The 24808-nt window shown below is 55.0% G+C and overlaps 2 protein-coding genes across 13 annotated transcripts in view; one reads left to right on the forward strand and one right to left on the reverse strand.

The window, feature by feature from the left end:
- Positions 1 to 24808, forward strand: part of NHSL2 (NHS like 2) — a 173944-nt gene that overhangs the window by 114526 nt on the left and 34610 nt on the right. For 2 of the 12 annotated variants that reach the window (XM_024111680.3, XM_065557210.1), the window contains exon 1: positions 7806 to 8050. The exons of the other annotated variants lie outside the window; for them this stretch is intronic. The gene's annotated coding sequence lies outside the window, so the exon portion shown is untranslated. Of the gene's footprint in view, positions 1 to 7805; positions 8051 to 24808 lie in introns of those variants that run through there. 12 annotated transcript variants of the gene reach the window in all.
- Positions 20832 to 23454, reverse strand: LOC135973525 (uncharacterized). Its single transcript, XM_065557215.1, has 2 exons — positions 22329 to 23454; positions 20832 to 21500 (listed from the first exon to the last, which is right to left on the reverse strand). Exons 1-2 carry the CDS (start codon positions 22864 to 22866, stop codon positions 20998 to 21000), a joined length of 1041 nt encoding a protein of 346 aa, XP_065413287.1. The 5' UTR covers positions 22867 to 23454; the 3' UTR covers positions 20832 to 20997.

Below are 24808 nucleotides of genomic sequence, written 5' to 3' on the forward strand. Positions count from 1 at the left end.
TCCAGTTTTTCTAAATAGTCCCGAACCACTTCTTTCTCCACAGAGGGTTGGTCACCTTCCCCCCATGCTGTACTGGCCAGTGCAGCAGTCTGGGAGCTGACCTTGTTTGTGAAGACAGAGGCAAAAAAATCATTGAGTACATTAGCTTTTTCCACATCCTCGGTCACTAGGTTGCCTCCCTCATTCAGTAAGGGGCCCACACTTTCCTTGATTTTCTTCTTGTTGCTAACATACCTGAAGAAACCCTTCTTGTTACTCTTAACATCTCTTGCTAACTGCAACTCCAAGTGTGATTTGGCCTTCCTGATTTCACTCCTGCACGCCTGAGCAATATTTTTATACTCCTCCCTGGTCATTTGTCCAATCTTCCACTTCTTGTAAGCTTCTTTTTTGCGTTTAAGATCAGCAAGGATTTCACTGTTTAGCCAAGCTGGTCACCTGCCATATTTACTATTCTTTCTACACATCGGGATGGTTTGTTCCTGCAACCTCAATAAGGATTCTTTAAAATACAGCCAGCTCTCCTGGACCCCTTTGCCCTTCATGTTATTCTCCCAGGGGATCCTGCCCATCTGTTCCCTGAGGGAGTCAAAGTCTGCTTTTCTGAAGTCCAGGGTCCGTATTCTGCTGCTCTCCTTTCTTCCTTGTGTCAGGATCCTGAACTCGACCATCTCATGGTCACTGCCTCCCAGGTTCCCATCCACTTTTGCTTCCCCTACTAGTTCTTCTCTGTTTGTGAGTAGCAGGTCAAGAAAAGCTTTGCCCCTTGTTGGTTCCTCCAGCACTTGCACCAGGAAATTGTCCCCTACACTATCCAAAAATTTCCTGGATTGCCTGTGCACCGCTGTATTGCTCTCCCAGCAGATATCAGGGTGATTAAAGTCTCCCATGAGAACCAGGGCCTGCGATCTAGCAACTTCTGCTAGTTGCCAGAAGAAAGCCTCGTCCACCTCATCCCCCTGGTCTGGTGGTCTATAGCAGACTCCAACCACGACATCACCCTTGTTGCTCACACTTCTCAACTTTATCCAGAGACTCTCAGGTTTTTCTGCAGTTTCATACCGGAGCTCTGAGCAGTCATACTCCTCTCTTACATACAATGCAACTCCCCCACCTTTTCTGCCCTGCCTGTCCTTCCTGAACAGTTTATATCCATCCATGACAGTACTCCAGTCATGTGAGTTATCCCACCAAGTCTCTGTTATTCCAATCACATCATAGTTCCCTGACTGTGCCAGGACTTCCAGTTCTCCCTGCTTGTTTCCCAGGCTTCTTGCATTTGTGTATAGGCACTTAAGATAACTCATCTATCGTCCCTCTTTCTCAGCATGAGACAGGAGTTCTCCCCTCTTGCGCTCTCCTGCTTGTGCTTCCTCCCAGGATCCCATTTCCCCACTTACCTCAGGATTATGATACGATCTTCAGCATCCAGGGCTGGTAACCTGGCACATTTCAGTGGGGCAGCTGCACCAGCCTGTGTATGAGTTCAGCATGAGCCAGGCTTCAGATGAGAAGCGTTCTGTGCAATCCCTTCCAAATCCTGTTGGTTCCTATTTTCTGCTGCTCTCCCACTGGGCACTGCAGTGTGTGCGTTTCAGCTCAGGTATCTCAGTGAATGTAGTCCAGCTCTGCTGACGGAGTGCTGGGGCTGCTTCTCTTCTCGCTTATGCTGGAGGAAGCTGAAATCAGTGGGGCATACCGGAGGAAGAGAAGGCCTGTTATTGCCTTGGCGTGCCCAGTGGGAGCGAGTGGCAGGAAGGGGGTGAGCGTAATGGCTTCCCATTTTGGTGCCTTTTATTTCCATTACTTGAATTCAGATTGAGGTACGGGCAACGACTGTAGAGTGACACCATCAAATGTTAACATTACTCAGAATTAAAATGACCCTCAAGAACTCTGCTGAGCTTTTCTTTAGGAACTGGTGATGCCCAGGCACTAGGCAAAGGCTTGGAGAGTCCTGTGGGTGTGATTCCCAGGGGAACCCTCGGGGGGGGGGGGGGGGGATACACACTGTGTCGAAGTGGGACTGTTCTTAATGTTTCCTCTGAATACTGTGTGGGTGCCTCAGTTTGCCCTATGCATTTCTTAAGGCTCTAGGGGGTGAGATTATTGCAGAGCAAAGGGCCAGTGCACATAAATGGCCAACACTCTATCTCCTGGCAACTAATGGCCGGGGCCCTTCCCCCCTGTAAGGAGATAGCTAAAGGCTTTGGAGAACAAAGAGATCAGGTGACGACCTGGCCCGGGAAAGGAACAAAGCCCAGAGGAGGAGGGGCTGGAGGGTGAGTTAGTTTGGAGCTAGCTGGGGACGAGGAGGGAGTGCAGACGTGGGTATCTGGCTCACTGCCCCCCATGATGGACCTGGATGAGGGATCCTGTTCTCTGTACCTACTAGCTCTGTTTTAGACCATGGTCCTGTCATCTAATAAACCTCTGTTTTACTGGCTGGCTAAGAGTCACGTCTGACTGCGAAGTGGGGGTGCAGGACCCTGTGGCTTCCCCAGGACCCCGCCAGGGTGGACTCGCTGTGTGAAGTGCACGGAGGGGCAGAGGATGCTGAATACTCCAAAGGTCAGACCCAGGAAGGTGGAAGCCGTGTGAGCTCCTTGCCCAGAAGACAGTCTGCTCATAGAGAGGAGACTTCACCAGAGTCCTGACTGGTTTTGTAGGGAGCAGTTCCAGAGCATCACCCGGGAACTCCGTGGCACACACATACACCAGTCCAGGAATGAGATGGTCACCCAGCCTTCAGGGCATGCCCTTCTGCCAGGAATCTCAGCCCAGCACCAGTGCCTAGCCCCAGGCACCAACGCCTCCTCAAGGATTGACCCTAATCACAGCCCAAGGCAGAGAGCACACACACCTGTTGCTAACACAGCTCCCCCTGCCCAATGCCTCACAAACCACAGTGCAGTGCATCTTCCAAAGACTGAACATTTGCTTGAACACCGCGATAAAAAACTTGGAAGACTATGTATAGCAGCACCATCTGGTGACACCTGTCATGCCAGTACCTATTAAGCAAAGCAGTGCATGCTGGACTGTTAGCCTGGTAACCCATTTAATGATAGCGACATCAGTGCAAGACCCCTGAGTCTATGTTTGTGGTTGGTACCTCTAGCATGGCTTTATCCTTAGCTGCATGCATGCGGGTGTGCGTGCAGAGACCCCCTTGTATGCACATTTTGGGTTGTCTCTGGAGACGTCTTCCATTTAACCATGTGGAGCCAAGTCCATCCCTGGTACAAGTGTTGATGAAAGTGGGTGTAACTTGTACTAATGATGGATTTTTTAACCAATATGGAAAACTTCCTCAATTGTGGGATTGTGGCTTTTTGGATGTATAGTAAAGTATTCTTAAACAATTCCCAATTATCATTCACATTTTCTGATTAACTTCTTCCTTGCAGTTGTCTCATAATTGTTTTGAGCTTTGTGAAATTGCCCCTTTTAAAGCACCGAGTACATATATCACTGGTCTGGAATTTATTCTGTTTGCACATTATAAATTTGATCACATCATGGTCACTTGTTCCTAAGGGCATGGCTAGTCTTGCAGATGTAGAGCGCTGTGAGTTAAACCCGCCTTTGGAGAGCGCAGTAGGGAAAGCTCTGCAGTCTGTCCACACTGACAGCTGCAAGCGCACTGGCGTGGCCACATTTGCAGCACTTGCAGCAGCATTGGGAGCGATCCATTATGGTCCATTATGGGCAGCTATCCTACAGAGCACCTCTTCCCATTCTGGTGCTGTGGCTTGTGGGAAGGGGGCGTGGAGTGCCGGGCATTCTGGATCCTGTTCCAATGCCCCATGATGCATCGGTTTGCATCCCAGCATTCCCTTTGCTTCCATCCACATTTGGCACCATCTTTCAACATTTTTTGTACTGTGCGCTCTGTCTTCTCTTTCGGTCTGTGGAAATGCCTGAACTGCTGAGGAGTATGCTGATGAGTCTCGCCAGCACGTCACATTTGACAGTCGAGTTATTCCTGATGATCCAAAGTGACAGTGAGAGCTCCGACGATGATATCGACTCGAGTAACGCATATGACACGAGTTTGCTTGTTGCATTCACGGACATGCTCACCACTGTGGAACGTCGCTTTTGGGCTCGGGAAACAAGCACTGAGTGGTGGGATCACCTCGTCATGCAAGTCTGGGATGACAAGCAGTGGCTGCAGAACTTTCAGATGAGAAAAGCCACTTTCATGGGACTGTGTGAGGAGCTTGCCACCACCCTGCGGCACAAGGACACAAGATTGAGAGCTGCCGTGCCTGTGGAGAAGCGGGTGGCTATTGCAATCTGGAAGCTGGCAACTCCAGACAGCTACCGATCAGTCGCTAACCAGTTTGGAGTGGGAAAGTCAACTGTTGGAATCGTGTTGATGCAAGTTTGCAGGACCATTAATTGCATCCTGCTCAGAAGAACCGTGACTCCGGGTAATGTGCATGACATTGTGGCTGTCTTTGCACAAATGGGTTTCCCTAACTGTGGAGGGGCGATAGATGGCACGCACATTCTAAATCTGGCACCAGCCCACCTAGCCTCTGAGTACGTTAATCGGAAGGGGTATTTCTTGATGGTTCTCCAGGCGCTTGTGGATCACCGTGGGCGTTTCATTGACATTAACGCAGGCTGGCCCAGAAAGGTGCATGATGCATGCATCTTTCAGAACACTGGCCTGTTCAGGAAGCTGCAAGCCGGGACTTTTTTCCCAGACCAGAAGATCACCGTAGGGGAAGTCGAAATGCCAGTTGTGATCCTTGGCGATCCCGCTTACCCTTTAATGCCATGAAACCCTACACAGGGGGCCTTGACAGCGGTGCAGAATGACTGTGGAGTGTGCTTTTGGCTGTTTAAAGGGCTGCTGGTGCTGTCTGTATGGGAAGCGGGACCTGGCTGATGACAGCATCCTCGCGGTTATATCTGCGTGCTGTACCCTCCATAATATTTGTGAAGGGATGGGTGAAAGATTCACTCAGGCATGGAACTTGGAGGTTCAACACCTGGAGGCTGAATTTGAACAGCCAGAGAGCAGGGCTGTTAGAGGAGCCCAGCGCGGGGCTGTAAGGATTAGGGATGCCTTGAGGGAGCAATTTGAGGCTGAAAGCCACCAGTAATGTCTGGTGCCTTGCACGGGAGTGAAGTGCAGTGGTTTCAATATTAGTAGGAATCTGTTTGCTACACTGACTTGCAGTGCCTGTTTCTTTCCTGGGCTAAGGTATCTTTTACTTTATGCAATAATAAAAAATGTTTTCAAAGCCAAAAAATCCATTTATTGAAAAGAAACACAACTGCTTGGGAAACAGAAAGGGCAAGGTGGTGGGGTGGGGAATGGTACAATCACAGATTTGCGTATGTCCTTTTATCATACTCAACCTTCCTGTCTGGAGTGCTGTGCAATGAGTACTGCACTTCAGGAAGGCTATAATTCATGGTGATGGTGGTTGAGTGCAGTGGGTAAGGGTCGTAGTTTTCAGGGCTGGGTGATGAAGCTACAGGTGTTGGAGGCAGCTGGTGGCGGTAAGAACCTGGATGTTGGGGAAAGTGGGTTGGCGGTGATATCGGGGCACAAGGCAAAGAGTTTTGGGACAAGGGTTGCAAGGGGGGGGCGCGGTAGTGCTCCGCCTGCATTGCTATGAGCGCCTGTATCGAGTCCGCTTGGCTCCTGTTCTTCTTTTTGCGGATACAGACTAACACGGCTGCTACTCTGAAACTTGGCTCTCTATGATGCTTAGCAGCCACTCTGTGCTTTGGTGCCGGCGATCTGCATTCTGCAGGCGGACCCTCCTTTCACTCTCCCGCCACTCCTGGACTTTTTTATTTTCATTACTTGAATGCTGCATTACTTCATGCAACATGTCTTCCTTGCTTCTATGTGGCCTCTTTCTGATTCTTTGGAGTCTTTCGGACGGTGATAACATGGACGGCTGAGATCTCAAGGTTGCATCTGTAAAGGCAAAATTCAACACTTAACAGAGGCAGCATTGTTCACACCAGACAGAGCAATGATTCCCCCATACTTAAGGGCAAGCACAGTCTACACAATAGCATAATTTGCCCATCCCAAAGCGAGTGCACATAACCCACGGAAGCCCCAAAATGGTGAGTAAGCACAGGGTCAAGCGTGACTGATTGTTTCACAGCCGTACTGTCCTCTGGGTTTCTGTGCCTTGGGGAGAGCCAACAGCAGCAGGGGGCCCCTATACTGAACACTGTCCCCACATTTTCCACAGGAGTTTGTCCTAGAAGATATCTTGCTGCTGAGGGTGACCCTGGGAGGGTCTTCTGCTGCAAAGCGGCTTCCGCCCTGGCCCATATGCAGCTTGCTTGTGTGCAGCAATGGTCCCCTCATGGCACAGTGGCGAGGACAAGTTAGCCTGACTGGGACAAGGACCACAGTGCATTGCCCAAGTTCTGGATGAGACCTTTGAAGAGATCACTGAGGCTGATTACTGCAATGCGAGAAAGCACATAAATGCCCTATTCCGCATGTAATCATGCATGCAGACCTAACCCTCCTTGCCTCAAGAGCCCACACTGAATAACTTCCTTCCCAAAATAAAAGCCGCTTACCGGGAACCGCCTCTGGTGTTTGTCCTGCTCCAAGCACCGGCCACCGCGACTGGCTACCTTCCTCCTGGCTTGACAACAGCTCCTGGCTGCATGCATGTAGGGATTCCGGGGTGTCTTCCTCCGCCTCAGCACTCTCGCTCCCGCTTTGCTCCTCCTCCTCCTGCCTTGTTGGACTGGACTCTGAAGTGTCCATGGTGGTCCCCGGAGTGGAGGTAGGGTCACCCCCAAGTATCGCATCCAGCTCTTTGTAAAAATGGCAGGTCATGGGGGCAGCACCGGAGTGGCAGTTTGCCTCACGGACTTTATGGTAGGCATTCCGCAGCTCCTTCACTTTAACCCTGCACTGCAGTGCATCCTGGTCATGGCCCCTTTCCATCATGTCCCTTGATATCTGCCTGAAGGTATCGTAATTCCTACGGCTGGAGCACAGCTGGGACTGGATAGCTTCCTCCCCCCAAACACTGATGAGGTCCAGCACCTCGCCATTGCTCCATACTGGGGATCGCCTGGCGCGTGGAGACATGGTCACCTGGAAAGATTCGCTGAGAGCACTCCACGCCTTGCTGAGAAAACAGGAAGGGATTTTTCAAAATTCCCAGAGAATTTAAAGGGCGGGTCTGACAGTTGGTCACCTGAGGGCAGGGCAGTAGAGTTCAAAGTGATTACCAGAGTGGCTAGCACAGGCATTGTGGGACACTTCTGGAGGCTGATCAGAGCGCACTATAGGACCAGGGCGTCCACACTGGTGCCGCGGCGCTCCAGCAGGGGCGCAGCAAACATTATTTCACTCACCGAGGTAGAGTACCAGCAGCGCTGTAGCCACAGACTCAGAGTGCTCCACGTGCCTTGCCAGTGTGGGCAGGGAGTGAGTTAGAGTGCACTGGGCGGCTTTAGTGCGCTCTAACTTGCAAGTGTAGCCAAGCCCTCAGTTACTCTTAACTTTTAGTTCTGTGATTAATTCCAGACTGCGATCTGTATTTGAATTCTCCCATGTTGGATACACCCTTTGGAGGTAGGAAATAGAAAATGGCTGCTGGCTGTAGCGTTTCAGCACCTCCTGCCCTATCTCCAGCTGCGTTGCCCCTTCTAATCGTCACACCCTGCAGAGCGAGGGGGGCTGTCGGAGGAATGAACAGGAGCTGCCTCCACAGAGGGAGGCAGTCCTGAGCCCTGTCCTGCTTCCGAGGATGGGGTCAGCAGGGTGGGGCTGAAGAGACAGTTGCAAGCCTGTTTTGCTAACACTGCAGCTGTCGGATGTTCCCTGCATCCTGTGCAGTGCCCTACTTCCCCCTTCTCCTTGCACAAGAAGGACCGTGGCTCAGCGCTGCGGTTTGCACACATGACCAGCTCTGAGGGTGGGGCTGGAGGAAGCCCACTGCCCTGCAGCACTTGCCACCCCTGCTCCAGAGTTGCCCGGAGCGGCTAGGGCTCGCAGGGAGTCCAGGACCGAGCGGGATCGGGGGCCAGTGGACACGTAAGCAATACCCCTAGAACTTTCACACCCTGCTTCCTGTGGTGGAGGGTAGTTGCTTGCACATCCCAGCTGAGGTAGCTGCAGCTTCCTTGCTTGTGTCTAGGTGTTTGAAGGTTTGAAGGTCCCAAGAGGACATGGGAGGTGAGTACCCCTACCAGCTGGCAGGGAGCTCTGAGGGTTCAAGCAGTGCCAGGCTGCTGCTCTCGGCCAATGAGGGGTTCGTTTCTGGAATGCGGTCCTGTGTCTGGGCACTGGTAAATGCCGGTTTCCGGCCCATAGGCCAGTGTCACCGATTTGGGCTCCCTGTGCTCAGCCTGGGTCATCAGTGTGCCTAGCTGCAGAGAGCTTAGCGCAGAATGACCGGGTATTGCCATCCTGGGGGTGCCCTGGGCCAGGAATGTACTGCCAGTCTGCCACTGCTCTCCCCTTGTTCCATGTGAGCTCCCAGCCCTGCCTCGACCTCAGCATGCTCCCTGCTATCCCTGTCCAGGGAGCGTTTCTTTGGAAAACCCTGCTTGCCTAGATTTGCTGGAGAAAACTCTGTAAGTAATGCTGTGTCACTGGGGGAATGTAAGACAACGCTTCCATCCGTGTTCAAATTGCAGGGAGCCAGACTTCAGCTAGTCTGTGCCGACTGGGAGGAGAGGCAGAGCCATGGGCCCTCTGTCCCCAGGATAGCATTTGATGCTGCTGCATCACAGCTGCAGACCCTACCACCACCCCTCTCGAAGTTGCCACAGGTGCCAGGGCTGCAACCCTGGACTCCACCGCATTCTGTGTCCCACTTGCTAGAATCAACCCCGCTCTTTGGGCTCCTAGAGGGTGGGGTTTCTGTTGTGATGCTGAAGCAAACCAGTCATGGCAGACAGCATTTCCCATGTGACCTGAACCACAAGGGATGATTTGGGTGGAGCCCAACAGTGCGGGTTAAACAGCAGAGCCACCCAGAGACCCCCCAGAGGGGCTGGTTGCAGAGATTTGCCTGAGCAGGCAGGGCTCAGCACCACTGCTGCCGGACTACCTGGGAAAGCTGGAGCCGGTGGCATTTAGAGTGATGGTAGCTATATGGTTAAGCTAGCAAGCAGGGCAGCTGGGCCCACGCTCGTGACGTGCTGCTCGAGCTCTCACTGACCGGTAGAGACACATGCCCAGGTGTGATCTATTCAGCAGAGGCAGGGAGCACATACACACTAGCCAGTGCAGGGCTAGTGCAAGCAGGGCCAGGGCCATGTTAGTGCTGCGCACGCACCGGCCAGCATGCCATGGGGCTGTAGTGCGTCCCCTTGCAAAGTACCTGCAGCCCTTTCCCCTGACCTACCAGGAGCTGCTGTTCACCTGCTTGTGGGCCGCAACCTGCCTCCTAAACGGTTTGATCCCCCTCTGCAGTGCAGCAGCCTCACACACGCCCGGTGCCCAGCCATCCTGCTGGCCCAGCGGGAGAATGTGGCAGCCCTACCGCTGCTTTAATCCATCACTGGGAGCAGCACTGCGCAGACACACACTGCTCCTCACAAACCCGTGGGCGATGCTCCGTGAGTCTCCTCGCCCTCGTCCTGAGATGGTTCGGTTCCCAGGGTGGGACCCCACCAGCTGGCACTGACCAAAGAAGGAACATGCCTACCAAGTACTTTCACAGAACCTTACTGCTCCCTGGCACCTTCCCCTGCATTCTGTGGGCACCAGCTCTCCCACTGGAGTGAAAGGCTATGGGACCGGGTAGGGGATGCAAGATCAGGTGCTATGGGGCAGATGAGAAGTGCAGGAGCAGGCGCTGGGGGGGCGGGTGGGGAGTGCAGGTGCGGGTGCCAGGGGGCGGGTAGTTAGTGCAGGACCGAGCGCCAGGGGGAGGGTGGGGAGTGCAGGGGCGGGGCGGGGGGGCGGGCAGGTGGGCAGTGCAGGTGCCGGGGGGTGGGCGGGAAGGGAGTGCAGAAGTGGGCGCTTGGGGAGCGGGCGGTGAGTGCAGGAACGAGCATCGGGGGCAGGTAATTAGTGCAGGAGTGGGCACCAGGGAGTGGGCAGGGAGTGCAGGAGCGGGCACCGGAGGGTGGGTGGGCAGGACAGGAGTGGGTGCTGGGGTGTGGGCAGGGAGTGCAGAAGTGGGTGCAGGGGGAGCGGGCGGGGAGTGCAGGAGCGCGTGTCGGGGGGCAGGTAATTAGTGCAGGAGCGGGCGCCGGGGGTGGGCGGGCGGGGAGTGCAGGAGCAGGCAGGCGGGGAGTACAGGAGCTGGCACCGGGGTGGGCAGGGAGTGCAGGAGCTGGCAGGGAGTGCAGGAGCGGGCACCGAGGGATGGGGAGTGCAGGAGTGGGCGCCGGGGGGCAGGTGGGCAGTGCAGGAGCGGCCGCCGGAGGGCTGGCGGGCGGGCAGTACAGGAGCTGGCAACGGAAGGTGGGTGGAGAGTGCAGGAGCGGGCACCGGAGGGCAGGCGGGCAGTGCAGGAGCTGGCACGGGGGGGCAGGAGTGTGGGAAATGCAGGGGCAGATGGGGACTGCAGGACCCATCCAACCCTGATATTCTGTGATTCTGTGACCAGGCACCGGGGGTCGGGTAGTTAGTGCAGGAGCGGGCGCCAGGGGGGCGGGCAGGGAGTGCTGGAGCAGGTGCTGGGGGAGTGCAGGAGCGGGTGCCAGTGGGGTGGGTGGGGAGTGCAGGAGCGGGCGCTGGCAGGCGGGCGTGCAGGAGTGGGTGCCAGTAGGGCGGACGGGGAGTGCAGGAGCGGGCGCTGGCAGGCGGGGAGTGCAGGAATGGGCGCCAGGGGGGCGGCCGGGTGTGCAGGAGGGGGCACTGGCAGGCGGGCGTGCAGGAGTGGGTGCCGGGGGCAGGCGGGGAGTGCAGGCGCAGGCGCCAGGGGGGCAGGCGGGTGTGCAGGAGCAGGCGCTGGCAGGTGGGCATGCAGGAGTGGGTGCTGGGGGGCAGACGCGGAGTGCAGGAACGGATGCCAGGGGGGCGGCCGGGTGTGCAGGAGGGGGCGCTGTCAGGCGGGCGTGCAGGAGCAGGCTCCAGGAGGCAGGAGCAAGTTAATGGGGTTTGGTCACAGATGTGTCAGCAGTTTCCATCATCGCCAGCAGGCAGCTCTGGTTTTGCCCCAAGCGGATGTTTGCAGAGCTACGCCCTTGCCTGGGGTGGTTCTAACCCTAGCGCAATGCTCTGTGGATGCCTTGACACAGTCCCAGGAGCCGTCGCAGGCAGAGGCTCAGCCCTGCTCCCCCTTTCTCTCCCCCCACTCCCCGCACACCATCTCTCTCCCACGTGAGCGGAAAGGATTTCCTGTCGGTTGGTGCCACCGCGCATCTTGTCCTCTCGCCACAGTGCTGAGAGGGCAGCCTCGCATGCTGCCCAGAGCCAGTAGCTCACTGTGTGAGGCAGAAGGTCTCTACGTGTCCCGTGAGAAACCACGTTCCTGGCAGAAATGCAGGAGGCCCATATTGAACTATACAGAGCACGTTCTGCCCTTCCCACTTTACCCCTGGCCAAACACTTGTGACACGAAATCCGGGTCGCACAACTCTGCTCTGCGGGGCAAGAGCACTCGCTCCCCCGCGCGGGTCTCATGGACATGTCCCGACTGGGGAAAGGCCATTCTGCTCCGTGTTTTTTTACACACGTGTATGCGCACACATATGCACGTGCACACACGCACACACATGCACATGTGCACACATGCATGCACACACACGTACACCTACATGTGCACCCATCTCTCTGTTGATATGGAAACGAGTCAAATTATTTAAAGAATAAAAAGTCATCTGCTAGGTGCCGTCGTCATGGGAACATGAATTGTGGCAGTAGCTAGGCGCAGGAGATGGCATGTTGCTTTTTGATCCCAAGTTTTGTACATACTCCATGGCTCAGCAAAACCCCCACAGAAATGGCAGGGAGAGGGCTTTAGGCCGATTCCCCAGAATCAGGCCCCTTAGGCGCCTTTTTAATTTTTTAATTTTTTTTTACTCGCGGGGCGGCAGTCCGCTCCGTGTCTTTGGCAGCACTTCAGCGGCGGGGGGTCCGCTCCGGGTCTTCGGTGGCATTTCGGTAGCGGGGGGCTCTGCTCCGGGGCTTTGGCGGCACTTCGGCGGTGGGTGGTCCGCTCCAGGTCTTCGGCAGCACTTCGGCGGCGGGGGGTCCGCTCTGGGGCTTCGGTGGCATTTCAGCAGTGGGGGGTCCTTGAGTGCCATGGAAGACCTGGAGCGGACCCCACGCCACCGCCGCCACCGCCGCCAAAGTGCCACTGAAACCCCAGAGCGGACCTCCCGCCGCTGAAGCCCCGGACCGCTGCCGGGTATTCGAATCAGGCCCCGCAGTTCATAAAGCCAGCCCTGCGGCCTGGTGGGGACAAGGGGAGGAAGGGCCGGGGAGGCCTGGATGGTCTCTGGAGCACAGAGCTTCTGATGCTGATTCTCATGTCCACTGTGCCCAGTGCTGGTGTGGCAGTGCTTTGAGGATATGCTCCCACCCTGCTGTGGGTCCTGTGCCCCCGGGAAGCAGGGGATAGAGCCCAGGTGAAGCACCTGTGTATGTAACAGATATGACCCATGATGGGCCTGCACTTGTTCCCAGTGTCAGCCCAGCCCCCCTTTCACCCCCAACTCCAGTGGGAGCTGAGGCAGGTGTTAGTGATGTCAAATGCTTTGGGGCCACTGCGGGAGGATGAACCATATGTATCAGTACAACCTGTGGGTCTGTGTGTCAGGGTGTGTGCGTGCACCTGTATCGGTGTGTGGTTCTGTGCATCTGTTTCTGGGTGTGTCCCTGTCTCTGTGTCTCCCTCTTTGTGTGTGTTTGTCCTGTCTCTGACTGTCTGTCCCTGTCTCTGGGTATCTCTGTGTCCCGTCTTGGGTGTGTCCCTGTCTCTGGGTGTCCCTGTGTAGTTGTGTGTTTGTCCCTGTCTCTGGGTGTGTCCTTGTCTCTTAGGTGTCTCTGTCTCTGGGTGTCCCTGTTTGTGTGTCTGTCCCTGTCCCTGGCCAGGCCTGGGTGTCCCTGCAGCCAAGCAGAATAGCACTTTTGTGAAAACCATGCCCAGGCCGGCAGCTCAAGGTGTCACTCTCTCTCTCCCAGCAAAGGGGTCTGGGAGGCGCTGGGCCCTCAGAGAAGGAGGTTCCTCACGTTGCTGTCTAGCGACCCCCTCTGGCCACTGTAGGAACAGGATGGCCAGGCTGTGGAGGAACCATGCCCTGTCTAGACTAGTCAGGTCAGAGGATGGTCGCTACAGGGTGAGGCTCTGGGTGAAGCGAATTAGCAGGGGGAATGTGGAGGAGGGGATTCTGAGACTGGGGGACCCAAGGGTTCCAGGGTTGGGGTTCATCCATTATAGAAACAGGGCCAGCCCTCCTGGAGTTTGGGCGCACCCCAGTCTGCCTGGGGCTGACACACACCCAAGCAGAGGGTCGAGGGGGGCCGGCACTGACAGAGCAGGGTTGGGCCGACTGGGTTTTATCCATCTCAGTGCTCAGAAGCCAGTCTGCCTCCCCTGGGGCGCCCGGCCTGGGGGAGCGGGGCCTGGGCCATACGATAGCACCAGTAGCCATTCTTTGGAACTGCCTCCCACAAGTGAGTTCTGCTCCACAGCAGCCACATGTGGAATTGCTTTCCCACATTTCCTCTCCGGAACCCTCCCAGGGGGTGTGCCCTTACCCAGCTGTTGCGTTCCACCCCAGAGGTGGCTGCCTTTCATCCATGGGGACAGTGACATGATCACCTCATTGGAGTGAGGCTGTAACTCTGAACCTCACTCTGAGGCCTGCGGAGGGTGCGCTGTCAGTCTGTGAATAGGACTGGTGGGCTCTCTTCCCTATTGCCATTGGCACTAATTAGGGTCAGGCATGCGGGGCGGGGAAGGGCTCCCCGCAGGCAGCACAAAGCAGTAGGCTGCCTAATTCTGCTTGCAGTCAGGTGGCTGCATCTGAACTCATTGGTTTCGGGTCAGGGAGTCTGGAAAATACCAGCAGGGTGGGAGCTGGAGTGGGCTGGGTTAGTGACTGGGCCTGGCTGTGTCTGCCAAGGCCACACAGGGAAAGATGGGACCATCTGTCCTCCTTTAGGCTTGCTTTAGAGGCCACTCGGGCCACTTCCCATCTCCATGCTCTGTCAGGCCTGCGTCCTTCTAGGGCTACTGCAAAGTCCTTGGCAGTGAGGTGGGGACTTGCTCTGTCCCCTGGGGGCACTGTTCTCATGGCCCCTGCCAGCACCACACCTCCACAATCAGTAACTCGTGTGAGCTTGGTTGCCCATGTGGCTCACTGCAGAGTTCGCTGGCTGCCACGGTTGAGTAGTGTGTTTCAGGGGAAGGGTTAGTGGTAGGAGCTCTGCTTTTTGCCGAGGAGGGGTTTCCTGCACTGACGCTGAGTGACCCAGGGCCCGATCCTGCCTTCTGTGTGCACCCAAGCCTCCCGCTGCCGCCTCTGAGACACTGGCTAGGAGCGGTGCAGGGCCCGATTCTAGGTTTGGGGGAAGGACCCAGGTCAGGCGCTGAACCAGACTCTGCAAAAAGGCAGGCCTGATCCTGTGATGTTTGATACCTCTCCAACAGGGGTCTGAGCACCCCCAATTCCCATTGACATCAGTGGGAGCCAAGGGTGCTCAGCACTCACAGGATCAGCCTCTCTGGAACAGGCTTCTTGGATAGTTTTCCAGACTCCTTGCTCCTGCTCAGCAAGGTGTGGGTGGCTGGTAGGACAGGGAGCCGGCACACCCAGGACTGCTGCATCCCGGCTAGTGCAGGCTGGGACCTGGACAGCCAGTGAGCCCCACAGGTGTGTCTGTGTCCAACAGCCCCTGGACAGTGCTCCCTTTCTCTTCACTGCAGCCCGCCCCTGCTCTACCATGAGGACACTTCGCGTTGGATGGGGTTTCAGCCTGATACCTCTGGGGTGGGGGAGAGGCAGGACAGTCCCTGCGGAGGGAGCTGGCTCCCAAAAGTGAAGGGGCTCATGACAATGGAACATTACAAGGGGAGGGGGTCGGGGAATAAACGCAGGAGTTTCGGGTTTCCAAGGGTGCTGTGGTTTGGGGCAGTTTCCTGGCACTTCCTATTTATCAAAAGCACCTGATCCCCCTTACCCAGGCCAGTCTGCCCACGTCTGGCCCCTGTAGGCTTCCTCCACATGGCAGGAGGGCTGGCTTGGGAGCTGCTAAGTATTGCTTGGAGATGGGCTCAGAACTGCCAACCCCAAGTGTGCAAAAATCATGAGTCAGGGCCCCCAGCTCCCAAGATTTGCTTAAAAGTCAGGAGATTTTAACAATAATCAAGGCTGGGTTTTTGTATTGGCCTTCCGCTGTCAGACCCGAATGGGGTTCTGTGCAGCCAGAGGGCTAGGAACATACCCTTCTTGGTGCAATTGAAATTCTCACCTAATCACAGGACTCCCAGAGCTGCGGCTTTCATTAAATACCACATCCTGCGAGCCATGTGATAAGATTGTGAGAAGTGGCCATGCTGCTGAACTGATCAGCAACCAGGGTGCAGGGGAGCAGTCGATGTGGGCTTTTGTTCTGGAGATGGTGAGCCTGGCTCAGCATTTGGATTTAGCTCAGAGTTCAAGTGTGGACATCGTTTACATTCTGCTGCACCACAACTGAAAGGTGGGGCCTGTTTTCTGCATCAGCTGGCCCTGGGCTCGCCCTGCTCTCTCCTGGCCCATGCCCCAGGCTGGCAGGGCCGCGCACTTTGGTTTGTTTTGTTTAATGCTCACTTGGGTGTCTGTGCCATTAAGATGACAGTGCCCTGGTTAACTCAGCAGTGGAGCAGGTTCCCGGACAGCCAGTGACTCGTTGAATGCCTGGCTTTACCCACAGCTAAGTGGTCTGACATGGAATGGGAGGGGAATTGTCCAGGCCCTGCTGCCGTGGGCTGTGCGTGGGCTGTAGGGGGCTGCCAAGGGCTCCCAAGCATCCCTCACTGTTATGTTTGTGGCCCTGGCTTGCTAGTGCAGCTTGGGCTTCTTTTCCCCCTTGCCTCTTAGCCTTTGTGGGCTACATGGGGAAGTGAGGCCAGCATGTGGCATCCAGCCCCAGCTGCCCCTGTGCTGCTGTCAGGAGCCCTGCATCCCTTGGGCATCCCACGACAGCCAGCCCTAGGGTAGACAAGGCCTTAGTGAGCAGAGCCATGCCGAAGGGGCTCGTTTGTGGGAGACACTTACACAAACACACACACATCCACGATTTGCATGTGTGTGCACGTGTATCTCTGTGTGTGTACCTCTGTGTGAATGTGTGTGTATACCTCTGTGTGAGTGGGTGTCTGAGTGGGTGTGTGTGTATACCCATGTGCGTATGTATACCTCTGTGTGAATGAGTGTGTATACCTGTGTGTCTGTATACCTGTGTGTGTGAATACATGTCTCTGGGTGTGATTATACCTCTGTGTGAATGGGTGTGTGTGTGTGCACTTGCACACGCATGTGTGTTCTGTGCATGTATTTCCATGTACACGTGTCTCAGGACAAGCCTGTCGTGTGTGTGTGTGCAGGGTACATTGTGTGGAGGTGCGTGTGGTGAAGACCTGAGGGCAAAGGAAGGGTCCTTAGAGACTGTCCTGTTCCCCCTAAGGGCAGCTCTGTGCCCGGGCCCGGTGCATTGTGGGCAGGAACAACACCCTTTCCTTCCCACTCTTGACTGGGCAGGGTGCAGACCAGGTCATTTCCAGGGGGCCTCATGTGACCCTGCTTGCGACTGTGAGTATCCTGGTGGGGCAAGGCCTGTTGCTCCATGCGCCGGTGGTGCGGCAGCTGTAAACATGCTGGGTGGTCATTAGGGGAGCCATGCATGGCAGCCCGGTGCTGGGCTTCCTGCAGTGACAATGAGCCAGGAGCCCTCCCACAACAGCTGGCACCATGCCTCTGCCCTGCAGAGCTCAGAGCCCACGCAGAACAGGAAGAGAGTGGCAGGGACCAGCTCCCAGCTGAGGGACTCAGCATCCTTGGACCAGGCTGGGAGAGGGGGAGGGGACCCCCAGATACACGTGTCAGCCCCCAGCACCTCCTAAAGTCAGGGTTCTGGGAGACAGAGACTGGCCACAGGGGGCCAGTGCAGGCTCTGAGCCACTGGAGCTTGCCAGGTGGGATGGGGGATGGGTCTCCCAGGCTCAGGGCATTGGGCTCTGCTTTGGCTGTCTCTGAGCAATCGGACTGGGATCAGGGCAGCCAGCAGCCACAGCAAGCCTCGGCCAAGCTGGGGTGTAACTCAGGCAAGCCCACCCAGAGAAGTGTGCTGAGTGTGGCAGTGCTCAGACCCCACCCCCCGTTCCTGTCAGTGCAGAGCCCCTGTCTCCCCCCCAGCGAGCGCACAGAGATGTGATAGCCCAGGAGCCGTGGGGCAGCCTCAGGCTGAGAGCTGGGGGTGGTCCCCAAAGAGCCTGCCTTGGAGAGATGTGCTGGGTTGTGCCAGGTCAGTGGCCATATTTGCAGAGAGGCTGTGATCTGCACACATGGCATGGGTGCAGACAGGTCTGGGTTTACCTGGCAGAGGATGCAGGAGGGGGGTGTGCATGCCTGGCAGAGGGACCTGGGCGTACCTGGCAGAGGAGCCCAGCAGCATGTGCAGAGGGGCATTGGCCTGCCTGGCAGAGGAGCCTGGGTGCATGCTGTTAAGATGGGGCCTCTGGCACAGGGTCCCCAAGGTGGTAGATGACGGGCTGTTCTTGGCACCAGTGGGTGCCACTTTCCAAGTTCCCTCTCTCCGGCTCCAGCCATGCGTGGGGTGGGGCTAGAGTCCTGGACAACTCTGCTGGCTCCGATAAGTGAGGATCGAGGGGGAGCTCGCCCCCCACCCATGGGGGCACTGGGATTCGGTGGCATGTGAGTGCCTTGGCTGTCACTCCCATCCCTGCTCTGACCTGAGGGTGCAGGTGGGACCACTGAGCCCTGTCAGCCCCGCCTCCTTTTTAATCGATCAAACCAATGGCGCACAACACTCTCACCTGCCTCTAGCCCTCTCCAGCTGCACCACTGACTTGCTTCAAACTTGGCTTGTTTTGTAGATCTCCTTAAGACCCAAGAACCCTGGCAGGACAGCTTGGGCTGGGCTGGGCCTTACTGGACCTAAGGGTGAGGGGGAGATTCTGGCTGGCACAACAGATTAATGAACAATTTCTCCTGCTGTAAAAGAGGCCATGTTTTAAGGCACAAGCGCAGGAAGCAGAGCTGGGGCTGAGCTTTCCCCTTGCCTGCAGCTCCTGACTCCTGAGCACTCAGGGTATGTCTACACTACGAAATTAGTTCGAATTTATAGAAGCCGGTTTTATTGAAATCGGTTGTATACAGCCGATTGTGTGTGTCCCCACATAAAATGCTCTAGGTGCTCTAGTCGGCGGACCGCGTCCACAGTACGAGGCTAGCGTCGACTTCCGGAGCATTGCACTATGGGTAGCTATCCCACAGCTATCCCACAGTTCCCGCAGTCTCCGCCGCTCCTTGGAATTCTGGGTTGAGATCCCAATGCCCGGATGATGCAAAACAGTGTCGCGGGCGGTTCTGGGTACATGTCGTCAGGCCCCTCCCCCCTCATCACAGCAACGGCAGACAATAGATTCGCGCCTTTTTACCTGGGTTACCTGTGCAGACAACATACCACGGCAAGCATGGAGCCCGCTCAGCTCAGCTGAGCTCACCGTCACCATATGTCCTCTGGGTGCCGGCAGACGTGGGACTGCATTGCTACACAGCAGCAGCTGCTAACTGCCTTTTGGCGGTAGACGGTGTAGCATGAGTGATAGCCATGGGGCTGGCAGCCGTAGGGCTGCATTGCACCAGCCCCTTGCCCTTTGGTAGGCGATGGTATATTATGACTGGTACCCATCGTCGTCATACTGGAGTGGCTGTCAATCATGGCCACCTGGGCAGACATGCTACTGTTTCGATGATGATGGCTACCAGTCGTAGTATACTATTTTCTGCCAATTGCCCAGTATTGTCTGCTAAGCACCCAGAAGAGGCCGAGGGCGATGCTGGGTGCTGGCAGACGTGGGGCTGGCAGACTTGGGGCTGCATTGCTACACAGCAGCAGCCCCTTGCAGACGATGGTATATTATGATTGGTATCCGTCATCATCATACTGGAGAGGCTATCACTCATGCTGCACCGTCGGCTGCCAGCTTAAGATGTAAAAAATAGATTTGTTCTGTATTCATTTGCTTCCCCTTCCTCCGTGAAATCAACGGCCTGCTAAGCCCAGGGTTTTCAGTTTAATCTTTGGGGGGACCATTCTGTGTGACAGTTGTTTGTGTTTCTCCCTGATGCACAGCCACCTTTCTTGATTTTAATTCCCTGTTCCTGTACCTGTACGCCATGTCGTCACTCGGCCCTCCCTCCCTCCCGCTCTCCCTCCTTCTCCTGGTCCATCAGATACTACTTTCGCGCCTTTTTTCTGACCAGGCGCCATAGCTAGCACTGGGATCATGGAGCCCGCTCAGATCACCGCGGCAATTATGAGCACTATGAACACCACGCGCATTGTCCTGGAGTATATGCAGAGCCAGGACATGCCAAGGTGAAACCCGGACCACCCGAGGAGGCGATTGCAGCACGGCGAAGAGAGTGATGAGGAAATTGACATGGACATAGACCTCTCACAAGGCACAGGCCCCAGCAATGTGGAAATCATGGTGTCACTGGGGCAGGTTCATGCCGTGGAACGCCGATTCTGGGCCCGGGAAACAAGCACAGACTGGTGGGACCGCATCGTGCTGCAGGTATGGGACGATTCCCAGTGGCTGCGAAACTTTCGCATGCGTAAGGGCACTTTCATGGAACTTTGTGACTTGCTTTCCCCTGCCCTGAAACGCCAGGATACCAAGATGAGAGCAGCCCTCACAGTTGAGAAGCGAGTGGGGATAGCCCTGTGGAAGCTTGCAACGCCAGACAGCTACCGTCAGTCGGGAATCAATTTGGAGTGGGCAAATCTACGGTGGGGGCTGCTGTGATCCAATTTGCCAGGGCAATGAAAGACCTGGTGATATCAAGGGTAGTGACTCTGGGCAACGTGCAGTCAATAGTGGATGGTTTTGCTGAAATGGGATTCCCAAACTGTGGCGGGGCCATAGACGGAACCCATATCCCTATCTTGTCACCGGAGCACCAAGCCACCGACTACATAAACCGCAAGGGGTACTTTTCAATGCTGCTGCAAGCCCTGGTGGATCACAAGGGACGTTTCACCAACATCAACGTGGGATGGCCGGGAAAGGTACATGATGCTCGCGTCTTCAGGAACTCTGCTCTGTTTCGAAAGCTGGAGGAAGGGACTTTCTTCCCGGACCAGAAAGTAACCGTTGGGGATGTTGAAATGCCTATCGTGATCCTTGGGGACCCAGCCTACCCCTTAATGCCATGGCTCATGAAGCCGTACACAGGCAGCCTGGACAGGAGTCAGGACCTGTTCAACTACAGGCTGAGCAAGTGCCGAATGGTGGTGGAATGTGCATTTGGACGTTTAAAAGCGTGCTGGCGCAGCTTACTGACTCGCTCAGACCTCAGCGAAAAGAATATCCCCATTGTTATTGCTGCTTGCTGTGCGCTCCACAATATCTGTGAGAGTAAGGGGGAGACCTTTATGGCGGGGTGGGAGGTTGAGGCAACTCGCCTGGCCGCTGATTACGCGCAGCCAGACACCAGGGCGGTTAGAGGAGCACAGCAGGGCGCGGTGCGCATCAGAGAAGCTTTGAAAACGAGTTTTGTGACTGGCCAGGCTACTGTGTGAAACTTCTGTTTGTTTCTCCTTGATGAACCCTCCAAACCCCCCCCCCGACCCGGTTCACTCTACTTCCCTGTAAACCAACCACACCACCCCACCCTCCCCTCCCCAATTCGAGCACCGCTTGCAGAGGCAATAAAGTCATTGTTTTTTCACATTCATGCATTCTTTATTAGTTCCTCACAGAAGTAGGGGGATAATTGCCAAGGTAGCCTGGGATGGGTGGGGGAGGAGGGATGGAAAAGGACACACTGCATTTTAAAACTTTAACTCTTATTGAAGGCCAGCCTTCTGATGCTTGGGCGATCATCTGGGGTGGAGTGACTGGGTGGACGGAGGCCCCCCCACCGTGTTCTTGGGCGTCTTGGTGAGGAGGCTATGGAACTTGGGGAGGAGGGCTGTTGGTTACACAGGGGCTGTAGCGGCGGTCTCTGCTCCTGCTGCCTTTCCTGCAGCTCAACCATACGCTCGAGCATATCAGTTTGATGCTCCAGCAGACGGAGCATTGACTCTTGCCGTCTGTCTGCAAGCTGACGCCACCTATCGTCTTCAGCCCGCCACTTGCTCTTTTCATCCCGCCATTCAGCCCGCCACCTCTCCTCTCGTTCATATTGTGCTTTTCTCATGTCCGACATTGACTGCCTCCACGCATTCTGCTGTGCTCTATCAGCGTGGGAGGACATCTGCAGCTCCGTGAACATATCGTCCCTCGTCCTACGTTTTCTCTTTCTAATGTTCACTAGCCTCTGCGAAGGAGAAACATTTGCAGCTGGTGGAGGAGAAGGGAGAGGTGGTTAAAAAAGACACATTTTAGAGAACAATGGGTACACTCTTTCATTACAAGGTCGCATATTTCGGCTTGCAGGCAGCCATGGTAGGGCCACAGTGTTTTGGCTTTTTTAACCTTCTTAACATGCGGGAAAGGTTGCAAACAGCAGCGCATTTCCCATATCAAGGATGAATTGGGTTGTCCATTTAAAATGGGTTTTCAGTGTAAAAGGAGGGGCTGCGGTTTCCCGGTTAACATGCGGCACAAACCCAAGTAAACCACCCCCCCCCACACACACACACACGATTCTCTGGGATGATCACTTCACCCCTCCCCTCCACCGCGTGGTTAACAGCGGGGAACATTTCTGTTCAGAAGAGCAGGAACGGGCGCCTCTGAATGTCCCCTTAATAAAATCACCCCATTTCAACCAGGTGACCGTGAATGATATCACTCTCCTGAGGATAACAAAGAGAGATAAGGAATGGATATTGTCTGCATGCCAGCAAACACCAGGACCATACGCTGCCATGCTTTGTTATGCAATGATTCCAGACTACGTGCTACTGGCCTGGCGTGGTAAAATGTCCTACCATGGCGGACGGGATAAGGCAGCCCTCCCCAGAAACCTTTTGCAAACGCTTTGGGAGTACATAAAGGAGAGCTTTCTGGAGATGTCCCTGGAGGATTTCCGCTCCATCCCCATACACGTTAACAGACTTTTCCAGTAGATGTACTGGCCGCGATTGCCAGGGCAAATTAATCATTAAACACGCTTGCTTTTAAACCATGTGTAATGTTTACAAATATTTACAAAGGTACACTCACCAGAGGTCTCCTGTGTGCCCTGAGGGTCTTGGGTGAGTTCAGGGGTTACTGGTTCCAGGTCCAGGGTCACAAACATATCCTGGCTGTTGGGGAAACCGGTTACTCCGCTTCCTTGCTGCTGTGAGCTACCTACAGTACCTCCATCCTCATCTTCCTCGTTCCCCGAACCGTCTTCCCTGTGTGTTTCTCCAGTGAGAGAGTCATAGCACACGGTTGGGGTAGTGGTGGCTGCACCCCCTAGGATCGCATGCAGCTCCGCGTAGTAGCAGCAAGTTTGCGGCTCTGCCCCGGACCTTCCGTTTGCTTCTCTGGCTTTGTGGTAAGCTTGCCGTAGCTCCTTAATTTTCACGCGGCACTGCTGTGTGTCCCTGTTATGGCCTCGGTCCTTCATGGCCTTGGAGATCTTTTCTAATACTTTGCCATTTCTTTTACTGCTACGGAGTTCAGCTATCACTGCTTCATCTCCCCATATGGCGAGCAGATCCCGTACCTCCCGTTCGGTCCATGCTGGAGCTCTTTTGCAATCCTGGGACTCCATCACGGTTACCTGTGCTGATGAGCTCTGCGTGGTCACCTGTGCTCTCCACGCTGAGCAAACAGGAAATGAAATTCAAACATTCGCGGGTCTTTTCCTGTCTACCTGGTCAGTGCATCTGAATTGAGAGTGCTGTCCAGAGTGGTCACAATGAAGCACTGTGGGATACCTCCCGGAGGCCAATAACGTCGAATTCCGTCCACACTACCCCAATTCTGACCCGCAAAGGCTGGTTTTATCGCTAATCCCCTCGTCGGAGGTGGTGTAAAGAAACCGGTTTAAAGGACCCTTTAAGTCGAAAGAAAGGGCTTCATCGTGTGGACGTGTCCAGGCTTAATTCGATTTAACGCTGCTAAAGTCGACCTAAACCCGTAGTGTAGACCAGGCCTCAGTGTCTCAGGGCGGTGGGTTTTGTACACAAATCCTGTGGATTGCACAGCACTTTGGGAGCTGACTGTTTTCACTGGAGTTCTACTGTCCGGGGGCCACCCAGGCTAGTGGAAGCAAAGCAAGCAACGAATCTCCTCCGGGTCTGGGCTGCCGGGGTCAGAGGGATAGCCTCCCTTGGGCTCACTGGGCCCAGAGACCGCTGGGCAGGGTTCTCATGCCCTCCCCCCTGGCCATCCCAGTGCTAATCACACTGGCAGGAAAACATTCTCACCAGGAAATCCGCTTCCCCTTCTGTCCAGCCACTTCCCTGCAAAGAGAACTCTGTGCATGGCCCCGTCCTCGTCCTGGGGCGAAGTCAGTCCCAGGAGTCACTCCCTGCAGGGGGCAGGGCACCGACGCTGCTACGGAGCATATCTAGCATGCCAGGGGCCCCAGGGACATGCACCCACCTCGGGGCGGCACGCAGCAGCTTGGAACAGCCACGCACACAACATGAGAAAGACTCTTGTATCCTGCTGAACCTGCAGGAGGGATTAATGGAGGCAGGACACAGCCATGCCTGCAGGCACTGAGTGGGTGTCACATGGGGTCACTGCTGATGTCAGCTGCAGCCTGTCTGTGCACTGCCCTCCTCTACTTTGCCTGGAGCAGCCCTGGGGGCAGGAGATTGGTGTTTGTGATGCCCTGAGCCAGAAGATTATGGCACTTCTGAGAGCACCCTGTGGCCCCTTGCTGCTCCAGGGAGGCTTGGGCTGCCTGGCGCCCCCTGGTGGAATGTCTGATCCACTGGCGCAACTCACCTGCCTTTGCCCTTCACCCCGCGGGAGCAGCGATGGCCTGGACCATTAATGTTGATTTTCAAATGTCTTGGAGCACTGGGCAAGTTCCAGAAGACTGGAAGAAAGCTAAGGTTGTGCCAATATTTAAAGAGGGTAAACGGGATGACCAGGCTAATTATAAGCCTGTCAGCCTGACATCAATCCTGGGTAAGATAATGGAGCAGCTGATATGGGACTCAATTAGTAAAGAACTAAAAGTAATTCATGCAAATCAACATGGGCTTATGGAAAATAGATCCTGTCAAACTAACTTGATAGCTTTTTTGATGAGATTACAAGTTTGGTTGAAAAAGGTAATAGTATTGATGTCATATCCTTAGACTTTGTAAGATACTGACTTGGTACTGCACAACATTTTGATTAAAAAACTAGAACAATATAAAATGAACATGGCATCCATTAAATGGATTAAAAACTGGCTAACTAGTAGGTCTCAAAATATAAATGTATACAACTAATTGCCATTGAATGGGTCTGTTTCCAATGGGGTTCTACAGGGATTGGTTCTTGGCTGTAGACTATTTAACATCTGTATCAATGACCTGGAAGAAAACATAAAATCATTACTGATAAAGTTTGCAGATGACACAAATACTGGAGGAGTGGTAAATAATGAAGAGGACAGGTCACTGATACAGAGCGATGTAGATCTCTTGGTAAACAGGTTGCAAGCAAACAATATGCGTTTTAATACAACTAAATGTAAATGTACACAC

Source organism: Chrysemys picta, chromosome 9 (genome assembly GCF_011386835.1).
Source record: "Chrysemys picta bellii isolate R12L10 chromosome 9, ASM1138683v2, whole genome shotgun sequence".
In the NCBI taxonomy this organism is placed as follows: domain Eukaryota; kingdom Metazoa; phylum Chordata; order Testudines; family Emydidae; genus Chrysemys; species Chrysemys picta.